A 12,040-nucleotide genomic window follows, 5' to 3' on the forward strand; every position below is an offset into this window, starting at 1 on the left:
AAGGGTTCAGTGTGTGAACAGACTAAAATATATAAGCATATTTTCTATTTCATAGGATGAATTCTGAGTCAAAGCAGAATGGAAAGCGATGTAATCAAACCCAAAGACACCCTGAATTCGGCCTTCTTTTTAAAATCATCTCAAGTTAACTTGGCACTTTCAGAAGACACATGTTATGCTCAAAATTGAACTCTATAATAATTTTTGTAAAGAAAAGATATACTCAACTCAGTGTAAGGGATCACACAGAAAACCCATTCCATTATACTAGAATTGACATCTTTCCACTGATTTATCCAACTACCACCTAACTTTTAAACACAAAAATGTTAAGAATTTTCCCTACCCAGAAATGGTTTCTGAAAAGGATAAGTGCATTTTAACATATATAATTTAGTTTTCAAAAACCCACAAAAATGAAGGGGAAAGAGCAAATACATGAGTTATAATAATCTGATCAAAAGCAACTACAGTACTGAGAGAATTGAACCTCTTTTTAAATCCTTAAATGTTCTGCAGTCTGTTAAGGATGTTAGGGGATCTATTTCCTTCACCCATCCATTGACCTTAGTCTATCATCTGCTTGACATTCTATCTCACTTATGTTCTTCATTGGCAGAGTATTCCACAAATAAAAAAAGAAGCATAAGCTATGACTACTTCCAAGTTTTGCAGTAACCAAGAGCTTTGCAAGGAGCTTTCTGTAGTGACTGCATGATAGGGAGTGCTACCATCTGCAGCATAAGCAACATTAAACTCCAAGGACAATGGAACTATTTGGAAGCAATGAAGTGATCAATAAGATGAATTTCTGGACTTCTCTTAGGATAGGCAAGGGACAATTTTTTCGAAGCAGTAAAGTACCTTTCCACCCATCAAATCCCATAGAACATAAGAGGAGCCCACACAGAGCCCCACACAAACAACCTGGCAATGCTCAGTAGACAGACGGTGGGAAATGAAAATACCTGCCACGAGGCAGCCTCTACAGTTGCCGTTAAGCAGGGATTCACGTTGGCACAGCTCTAATGCTATTCTAATCAGCAAAACCACCAAAGAGCTTTAATTATTAAAAAGTATGCCATGTGCCAGGGCAATATAAGACAACTTAATAATCAAGGACGTCAGGAAACTGGAGCTCTTCGTCTGTTCCTAATCTATTTTTTGATTCAGTGCAGACCTCTCCTTAGAGGAACAGGATCTCTGCAAACAGCCAAACAAATGATAACAGCAGCAGACAGGCATCAAAAAGAATCCCTCAAACACAAGATGCAACAAAACATACTCCCCAACTGCTAAATTCCACAAGAATCTACACACTGACTCAGGGTTCTAGAGACCAGTTTTGTTCCTTGATTTTAAGACGATAAAGATCTAGAGTGAAGGTAGAGCTCTAGTATCGGCTCTTCTACAGAACTGCTTCTCCACGGCTCTGGTTTCTTGAATTATCCAAAGCAGAAATAATAATACTTGCAATGCAGATAATCAAAATGCAATTAGAATCCCCAGTCCCTTGTACCCTTCCCCACTAGCAGATGAGAAATGAGTTGTTACACTCAATGACATTAATTGTTTCTGGCTTGAGGCCTCTCACCAAAAGCATCGTAACAAAAAGCACTTAGGATAAGACACAAGCCTGATTCTTCTGGGAAAAGAACAGAGCTAAATATGCTAATCATGCTGATGAAAAGAAACACCTTGTCCTTTTTACTTCTTTATTTATTTTAGCACAGCAATGGGTTAAAGTGACTTGCCCAGGGTCCTACAGCTAGTGTCAAGTGTCTGAAGCCATATTTGAACTCAGGTCCTCCTGACTCCAGGGCTGGTGCTCTATTCACCATGCCACCTAGCTGCCTGTACCTTATCCTTTTTAAAAGGTTACTCTGTGTAAACTGTAGCATCAGCTCACCTGGACCAAGTAATAACATTAAGAGTCTCTACTTGGACTGACCTCAAGTAAAATATCTGGCAAGTAAGATAAAAGGGAAACAAAAAATGTGAATAATAAAACTATTCTTAAAATAAGATCTAAAGTACGTTTCAAAGGAAACTAAAGAATGAGTGTAGCAATATTCATGTTAAATAACATATGTGTGTATATGTCATACATATATATGCATTTATATGTATGTATATAGTGACACTATTATTACTAAAACTTTAGCTCACAAGTTATTCAACAGCTGTCACAAGTAACTTGATTGTCTGTGTGTTTCCCAACTTGTGGTTGATGAGGGGAAAGCGCAATGGATTTAGAAGATTTGAGTTTGAGTCCATTTACTAGTCTTGAGTCTACGGACGTGCCCAATGCTACCAGATTACTGAAGTGGTTGATACGATGAGACCATCCGAGCAGCAACAGACTATGGAGGAAACAATGCTGGATGTGGTGCCAGGGCACCTGGTTCCAAATAACCATTCTGTTCTCAGCATAACCTTACTCCGGTCACTTCTCTCATGGCCTCAAATAGCTCAGCTAAAAAATGAGGGTGGAACAGGGCCTTGTGATCTCTAGAAGGCACCTTCTAGCTTTGAACACCACATAAATTTCTGCTATTAACTACACAAATTAAATTCGATCCAAGGTAATATTTATAGTGGGCAGCTGAGAGGTGCAGTGGATATAGTGCTAGGTGCTTCCTAGTTTTTAAAATAAAAGCACGGTTATTGCCCATATTACCAGAAGATTCTGACTTAAAGTTATATTTCAGATGTGGTGGCTACAAAATTACAGTAAACTCTCTCCCCCGCCCCCCCCCCCCCATTTTTTCTGGCATATCTATGATGATGAAGGTGCAAGTAAATTCAAATGTTTACTATTTTTAAATTTTTCTATTTTTTAATGTAATATTTTTCCTCATCTATAGTATGAGGAGGGTCAGATTTCTAATACTCCTATGGAAACAAAAGATTTAGAAATCAAAATGATGCTTCTTTTGAAAGAGAGGTCAGTATATGAAGATGCTCACTTGTAGCTAACAGAGGTACCATCATGATAGAGGTTATGGCTTTTTAGTAACTCAAATAAGAATAAATGCACAGTTATACCTCAGTTAAGCAGTATGGCTGAAGAATCTGATTTTTAAACTAATTCCTCCAGTTAATCTGCCTTGGTTTGCTCTCTCAATTTCCATTTTTACAGATACAGTACTTTGTCAAACACAGATTTTCACTAATAAACAGACCCATAAACTTCACTTTCAGAACACTTGGAAAGAGGATCCATAAACAAAGAAAGTTATGGCTGTCTCTAAGGACAAAGCAGAAAGCCTAAGGGAAAATAAAATCTTTCCCCAAAAATTTTACACAATGAGATGAAGTGAAAAATATTTCAATAATAAGATTTGATTAGAAATGCAAGAAAGCAAAAATGATTCCAAAAATATAAAAGTTACCAGAAGTTACTTGAAAAGCCCTAATTAAAATAACTAGTGGCAAAAACTGTTATTTCAGATTTCCTCTGGATCTCATAGTTGTCAGAAGAAAACTAGACTAAACACAGTCTAAGGTAAAAAGCCAGAGGTTTCCAAAATTTTTTTAAAAAGTGCCAAACAGATTAAGCAGAGAGTTCTCTGCTACCTTAGTTAGCTGTGCCCCCATAACAAAGTGCTGTAACTGGGCTTCAGATCCCAAACTTCCTATCCCTACCAAGCTTATTTTATAATTCTAGATTAACATACAGAAAGTCTTTCTGAACAACTTGTGAGACTTTTTCTTTTGTCCCCAAGGATTCAGACAGGCAACTTTGGAGTACATAGCTTTTGTGTAAACTTTCCTTGGCTTCCAGCTTGGACTTGTGGGTTCTATGGGTTTTATGTGGGTTCCTTGGACATAAGGCTGGTATTCAGGGTATTTGTAAACTAGGGATGCTCCTATCTCATCTCATCTAGGACAGAAATGCTCATGAGAAATCTGAAAAGAGTTTGATGAAAATATTTGAGAAGCTTATTTTCTGGAAAACTCTTAACAATTGAAATAAAGCAAAAATCTTCACCAGAATGGGTGATGAATTAATCTCTTCACTGTTTTATTATAAGCACTGTGGCTTCAGCTGGCAGCTTACCTTCAGATGCCTTGATCACATAGCCCTTGTCTTCACCAAACGGCACGTCCAGTAGCTGCATAATTCTATCCAGCAGCCCGTGGATAACCTCAAACCCAGGGTTCTTGTTGTAATAAACAGCACAGAGATGCCTGTGGTTTCTTGCACCTACATCTGGAGAAAGCATAAGAGAATTTGTTTCATTTCTTCTTTGTCAAGAGGTTACATAAGCCTTTGTTTTAGAAATTATTTTAAACTTTTATCATACTTTTTCTCTTAGTCTAGTTGCTATTACTATATTCTCATAGAAATGTATTCTATATTCACCTCCTATGTTCACAGAGTGTAAACAATGAATATTAGCCACAGTTAAAGGGAACTATCCATCTTTTATTTTGCAAATACTCTGTTGTTGCTGTTCAGTCATTTCAAGTCGTGTTTGCCTCCGTGTCCCCATTTGAGGTTTTCTTGGCACTAGAATTGTTTGCCACTTACTTCTCCAGTTCATTTTACAGATGAGGAAACTGAGGCAAACAGGGTGAAGTGACTTGCCCAAGATCACACAGTCAGGAAGTGTCTGAGGCCAGAGTTCCAGATCTGACTCCAGGCCCAGTGTTCTATCCACCGTGTCACCGAGCTGCTCCTTGAAAATACTATACCATAAAACACACGTATAAGTGAGCATACAAACAAAAACTACAGAATTTATATGGCTACAAATATCTAAATGATTGTCCATATTAAGCAATATTTACATATAAATGTATGTACATAAATGTGAATATGCTTGGTTTATTTAAAGAGAAAGTAGATATTCTTAATACCTAAGATCTGCATTTAAATGACCAGAGCCTGGGCAGAATGTCACATACATTATCAGATACAAAGAATCAGATGTTTGCACTTAATTGTTTTTCTTTGTTACAAGATAGTGTTTGTTTTAGGGGGAAAGAATTTTTCCTCTTACAAACAACTGATATTGGGACAATATGCATCACTAAATGCGTCCTAAAAATTTAAAAGGTAAGTGTCTGATAAAAAAAATGACCAGGGCAACAGTCTCTTAGAATTATGTCTTAGATCACAGTTTAAACTTATATCAGTAAATAATTATAACTGTCTAACCTATTTCATAATTTAGTCAAAAGATTCTTAAGTTCCTCATGAAATAAGCATCAAATTTTACATATACAAGCAGAGACATCAAAGAATGAACATAGCATAAGAATTTAGCCCCTTTTTCTTTTGAGGAAATATGCTTTATAAATTAGCACAAGAGATAATAACCCATATGGACAAGTAAATAGAATGCTATTATTACTATGAAAAAAGCTTAGTAATAATGTCTATACTTTTCACTGAAGTTTTACATTAAAACGTTTGTGAGCACAAAAGCTCACGAGAACTTTTGGTATTCCAAATGAAGAGCCTAATTTCTATGGCAAGACAGAGAGACAAATAGAGAGACAGCCAGAGTCCCTGAAGCTCAAAGAACAGAAGAAAACAAAACTCAGCCTTCTCTTTTATATTACTGACTAGCTTCTGGGTATCTTCACCATGTGCTACCCGTTTTTTTGCTGTCACATGCTTCTACTTTAACACAGACATGTACTGAAAACTCTTTGTAGTTCCATTTTTGCTAGGAGGGGGCACCACAACAGTATTGAAAGGACTCAGTATTATGAACGGGAAGCATTATTTTGGTAATCTTTTTCTTTGATTACCTTTCTAGGATTTCCAAATTAGCCAAAAGTTACCTCGCTTGATGAGTGATACTTCAAATTCAAGATTTCTAATTTTTTTTGCAGCTAAAGTAAATAACATTTAATATGGGATAAGGCATAATGCAGTCAAAAAGATAATCAAAGGAAAAGGCTGAAATGGGAAATGTTTTTACTGAGTTTGAAGGCTATGTATCTCAAGAAACCATAAGAACCACTTCACTCTCATCAACTAGATTTCACCTCTATTTGAATGTAAAAATGCACAGAAATTTGCCAAAGAGGTATCATCCCAACTTTGTTTGAAAAAAAAAAAAAAGGGCTTGAATCACCCAGGTTTACTGGCTTGTCACACCCCTTCCAGCCCTACAAGAAATTTCCATCTAGATTCACTTATTTGTGTTTCTTTTTTACATGTTTCTTGCAATGTCAATGAAATTGAAAACAAACAAAAAACCCCCAAGGACTTAGATCTCCTACAAATCATTCCTCCCCTGAGAATCTACCAGGTAAAACTCCCATTCTCTGGTGTTTGACACTGAGAACATATTACATCACAGAAAATTCATTGACTACACACCCCAAAAGATGAATTGTTGGGGGCTCACTTTGAGAAATGTTGTGTGATTTGACCAGATGAGACTCTGGGCAACCGCTGAGAGCCCCCAGCTCTGAAAACCCAGATGTTGATGCTTTCCTCTCTGGTAATTGTGATTTGGTATGGAAGTAATGGTCGGACAGTTTGGAAGCCTGTCTGCTTGATCTGTTTCTCTGTCTTGATAATTCTGTCAGTATACTTTGAAGTTCAGGGTACTGACCTTTTTCCCCTGAACTAGGTAAATGATATATGTCTGATTAAAGTAAGCTTTTGACCCCCCCCCCCGCCCCCCAAAAAAGGAAAAAAAGGATGAACTGTTTATAGACTTTTTGGAGCAGATGGAAATAACTCCATTCTTTCTAGCTCACTTAGCAGGGCCTTTAAAATATGCCTGCCACCAAGTATGGCAGCCTAAATTACAAGTGCATTTCACAGACTTCAAAGCACTGCCTGGAGAGGATGCTTTAAACAACCCCAAAACAGACAGCTGACCAAGGGTCTATAGAACTAAATGAAGCCAATGGAAGGGATGCCCTCTAGCGCCTAAAAGTGGCTAAGATTCAGAATGGGCATCTGCTCAGGAAAAAACTTCGGCAATCTTTTCACCCAAATACTAATAATAAAGTGAGAAAGCAGTTTATCATGGGGACTCCCGGGCTGCTCTTGAGGTCAAAGGGTTTCGAGCTCAGGCCCTACTTCTGATACCAACCTAACTAACCTCTCAGTGTCTTCAGACAGCTTTTCAAGACTGGAAATTACAAATGAGTTGATGATGTGTACGTGCATCAGTGGAGGGAGTCTCCCAAGAGTTACCTATGCTGCTAGAATCTCAGGGCTGCCTCACTTCCTCCTTTTTCTGCACCACCCCCCTTGGGGAAAAAAAATCCACTAATAGAAAAGAGCCATGGCATCACAAGCTAAAAAGGCATGGATCAAGGAAAATATCTTCTTACCTGTGCCCTACATAGACCCTTCAAAGAAAATCAAAATGCTAGCCTTATCTGCCAGCTTAGGCCTCGAATATCAGGAGGGCAATACTGCTAGTGAACTGGAATAGTGTGGTCTTGCTTAGGAAATATCAACATATCATTTAAACTTTGGAAACTACTGCATCACATCACTTTATTTGATGTGGATGGGACCAAAGATACTATCTTGATCAAAAGGCTTAGAGATAGCATTACAATGTTCATCATTCTTCTGCAGAGATCAATCAACCCCTAAACTGGCACTTTCTAAAAATATGACCCAAAAGCTTTAAAATGAAATTGCAATTAATTTATACTTTTAATAAAAATAAAAGTAATCTGTACTAAAATTGGAATTAAAGATGCATTTACCCCTTTGTAATCCTCATAATTGTAGGCAAAATGGTTGAACAAAGATGAAAAGTTATGGAATAACTGATATTAAAAAAAAAGCTATGATCTTTTAAATATATGAATGAGAAAATAATATCCTCATGGGTTCATTTTTATTTAGCTAAAGTAAACCTGGCATGAATTTAATCTGTTTTAAAAATGACAATATTCAGTGCATGACAGAGCATGTTACGGTCACGTCAGTAGAGCTTAACAATGTGGAACCAAATACAGTAAAAATAACTATCTTTATAAAAATGATGTAGCCATCACACAGACAAACGAATGCAGGATGCTACTTCACATACTGTTAATGTTAATGTTCTTTACACCCATCTTTTTTATATTATTAATTGGAAATTCTGCATGCCAAAAATATGAAATAGTGAAATTAAATCAAGCCAGGCTGATGACATAAGGCATCTTTTTAGAATTGCATTCCACATGTGAACCCTGGACAATCTTGCATTTGTTGCTTACTGTCTAAAGAACTGATGGATAATTTCTTACAAGTAGAAAGCTGAAGTTATTCATTACTATCATCAGAAAGCATTCGACACGCTTGTTGTACAACAGACTATATTTTTTTAAAACCCATACACCTAGAACTTGCTCTCCAGGTGCTTATAATCTAAGAGAAGCCACACAAATAGGTAGGTTATATACATTAAACACATAAGCAAAGGCCACTGGACTTATTTCTATTCTATACAGATCACTAGTGAGAATTTCTGAGCATTTCATTAGAGCAGAGACATCAAGTACACTACTAGGGCAAAGAGCAGAAAAGTATGGGTTGGCATCCCCCATCCATACACACTGAGAAGGAATGAACAACCTGAGTCAGCAATATGATGTGCCTGCCAAAAGAAGCTACAGCAGGCTGTGAATTAACCTGGGGCAGAGTAAAATAACTACATTTACTGACTTACACATTTTTTTTTCTATAATTTTAAAAACTTTTATTTTGCTGTCAGCCCTCCCTTTTTTGCCATCAGGTGTTTTACCCAATTTGGCGGCAAGTTCATAAAATGTTGACAGATATTCTTTTAATTCTTCACCATTCAACTACATCTTTATCACACCAGATATTAAGTACATTTTTGGTGAAAAGTTGTCTTTTCCAAGTCTAGCTTTCATTATGTCATTATGAGGTTTTCAATTGTGTTTAAAACAGTTGGGCTCCCTAGATATTGAAGCATTTTTATCTTTATCTTTTAGGTACATTTCTTAATCTTTTGTGACATATGATATGACGAGATTATCTGGAGAATTATATCACCATTTGAGAATTTCTATAATTCTAGAATAATTCTGTTTTTTAGTATACTGATATATTTATTAGAATCCAATATTACCTCAATGAAGACATGATTTCTGGGCCCAGAAGAAGTAAAAAAAAAAAATCTCCAAACTTTTGAGGGCAGATATTTTATAATCTGAATGCCTAGATCTTAGAGGATCCCTTGACTTCAGATAAAAGTTTTGGTATAGCCTTGGAAGAAAAAGTCAATTTCCTCAGTAAAAATTCTCTTTTTCCAATCTTTGGTATCCCAGTCTTAGTGTTGTCTTGCCTATGACAAGCATTTTTTCCTTCATAATGACAGTATCTTTTTTTTTTTTTAAAGCAATCGGGGTTAAGTAACTTGCTCAAGGTTACACGGCCAGTTATTTCTGGGTGTGGTGCTGAGTGTCTGAGCCCGGGATTCGATCTCCAGGTCGTCCCAACACTGGAACCGGCGCTCTTACTCGCTGAGCCACCTGGCCGCCCTGACAGTATCTTTTTTTTTTAATTAGTTTTCTCACTATTGTTCCAATGTCAAGAAGTCTACAGAGGATTCAATAACAACCCTTCCAGTTGCCAGGTCTCTCTGAAGGTATATTCTAAAATTCTGTGATTCCTTTGATCATTTGAGAAAAGCTTTAGAATAAGACTGAAAAGCTAAAAATGAAAAGAGATGATTTGGAGGGGCTGGGGAAAAGGATCAAGTTGTAGGAACATGGCACTACATTCCAGAAACCTACTAGGAAATGGTATGGGAAGAGAAAAGGAGTATGGAGTAGCTGTGTCTTAGAGGAATGATAAGGATAACCAAAGGTACAGGAAAAGAAAGGGAGTTGATTTAGGGCTATGCCGAGTACTTAGTATAATAATCATAATTTAAAACCCAAATTTTAAATGTACTCTTTTAAAACTGAGGTTATATATAGTATGTTGCCTGAGACTTTCAAATTTTCTATTAAGGGTGGCAGTTTTGGAGGAAGGAGAGGAACCACCCCTAACAAGTGGACAACCCTGGACAACTTGGATTTGAAATCTAATAAATATCTGTAACTAACATTTTACAAAGTCAGAAAATGTCTTCCTTCCTTTCAACGTAAATAGCCTCACCCCAGTGAAGCGTTTTCTCTTGCCATTTATGCCAGATTTTGGATATGTTGGCAGTTTTACTGCCCAACAAGGAAAAAACTGAGATCATCAAGCTCAGTCTGCATTTAATGAAGAGCTGTCATGCTTGACTTTTCAAAAGCTGCTTGTTTTTCTTGGCATATTATTTAGCAATTCACAAATTAAGCCCTGTAATGTACATTCCCATTCCCAACCTCTAAGTAATTTGTTTACCACTTTGTTTATGCTCTAGGTATTTTAGATACCCAACAGGTTAAACTGATCTATTAAGGAATGAAACCAATTAGTAATTCACGGTTTGGTCCTGTTTGGTCAGCTACAGTGAAAGTTATGCTGGTTTTCCTATTTTATAAAAGGAGACAAATTTGCCCCTGAGTAAAAAGCCTGTATTCAACCTCTCAGTCCAAGAACAAAATTCCCATACATATCACTGCCCACGAGGAGGAGAAAACGGTTTAGCCTTCTGAGTCATGTGTAATGTTTAAAACAACAGCAAAACCAAACTATAGCAACAGCCTCAGCAAAAGCAATTTGGTCATTATCCTCGGTAACTACAAATTCCAGGATCCAAAACAGAAGTGATGGCCCTTGAGAAGCATACTAGCTCCTGACAGGATGTCAAAGGATTTCCTGGATAGGTTTGGGTACAAAATCACTCAGGAGTCTTAGTGAATAACTGGGAAAGAAAATGGGTTTGATAAGAGAAAGTTTAAGGAATTAATTTGCCGATACTTAACATAAAATGAGTAGAGAATCATCCCAATACTAATTCCTAAGTATGACTTAAAATTGTAATATCTGTGAATAAAAGCACATTATTTTTTAATTTAAAAAATCTAGCTTAATTACTGGTATCATTTAAGAGTAGAAGTAATGGTCAGAAATTAGCTGTGTTCATTTTAGCATGTTAGAATAGGCCTACAGCTCCACAATTCAATAGATCTTTGCTCTCATCAATGTATATGTTCTCTCCAACAACAGAGATCACAGTCCATTCTTGTCTGCCTACGCCTCCCCTTCCCCTCACCCCACCCATTAGTCCACTACACCTCAACAAGCCAGAAATACTTCCTTCCTCCTGACATGGTTTATCATGAGATTATCAGTGGGCTGTCCACTAGTTATCCTTCACTCCTGTCATGTGAACAGTCTGTATTCTTCTCTGACTGCCCATTTCCTGTATGACACTTGAATCTCGTTCTCCTTCAAGGTTCCTTTGTTACGCTGCAGCCTGCATACTTCCACCATATACTTTCTCTGTTGTCACCTTAGTGATACTAATTTTTAAATCTTTGGCAATACAATAACACTAGCAGAATAGAAGTTATATTTAAAGAGGTGGGATTTTCTTTCTGGGAGAAGTTTGGGCTCATTAAAGGATTTCTGCAATTTTCTACAGGCAATCCATCCTTGTTTCCTCCTTCTTTTTAATTCCTGGTCCAACTGTGTCCCCCTAGAGAACTAGTCAGTTCTCTTTATGAGTGAAGTGTCAGGCTTCAAGCAACTCCCTTATGTGGAATGATGGTGTGGCAAATCTTGAAATGGGGGGACACAGAGCATGTGGCTTACACTTAGACCATACTCAATTTCCAATTAACTACACCAGTGATCTTCAAAATGGAAGCTATAGGGCCCTGGTCAGCAATGGCTTGGTCTTTACGGAAGTATAATCAGTCCCTTGAGGCCCAAGACAGCCAATCATGGGGCTTGTCTCCAATACAATCATACTTTCATAATCCTCCAAAACTTCCCCACCCCTTTCCCTCTGCATGTAAGGCCCAAAGTTCCTTGGACTGGGCCATGGTCCTTCAGGGAAATTAGAACCTAATGATATTTAGGAAGCCAAAGCGGCAGGTATCACTGGAAAAATTCCCTCCTCTTCCAGCACACATATTTCCTGTCACCCAG

General features: G+C 37.3%; 1 protein-coding gene across 1 annotated transcript in view; it reads right to left on the minus strand.

Moving 5' to 3' along the window:
* FARSB (phenylalanyl-tRNA synthetase subunit beta) overlaps nucleotides 1-12,040 on the minus strand; it is a 96,368-nt gene that overhangs the window by 23,572 nt on the left and 60,756 nt on the right. Inside the window, exon 17 of the mRNA XM_069104521.1 lies at nucleotides 4,064-4,216. Coding sequence (XP_068960622.1) covers nucleotides 4,064-4,216 — 153 coding nt within the window. The remainder of the gene's footprint in view (nucleotides 1-4,063; nucleotides 4,217-12,040) is intronic.

Source organism: Petaurus breviceps, unplaced genomic scaffold, assembly GCF_028583685.1.
Source record: "Petaurus breviceps papuanus isolate PSGF00001 unplaced genomic scaffold, PetGlider_PUasm1.0 688, whole genome shotgun sequence".
Classification (NCBI taxonomy): domain Eukaryota; kingdom Metazoa; phylum Chordata; class Mammalia; order Diprotodontia; family Petauridae; genus Petaurus; species Petaurus breviceps.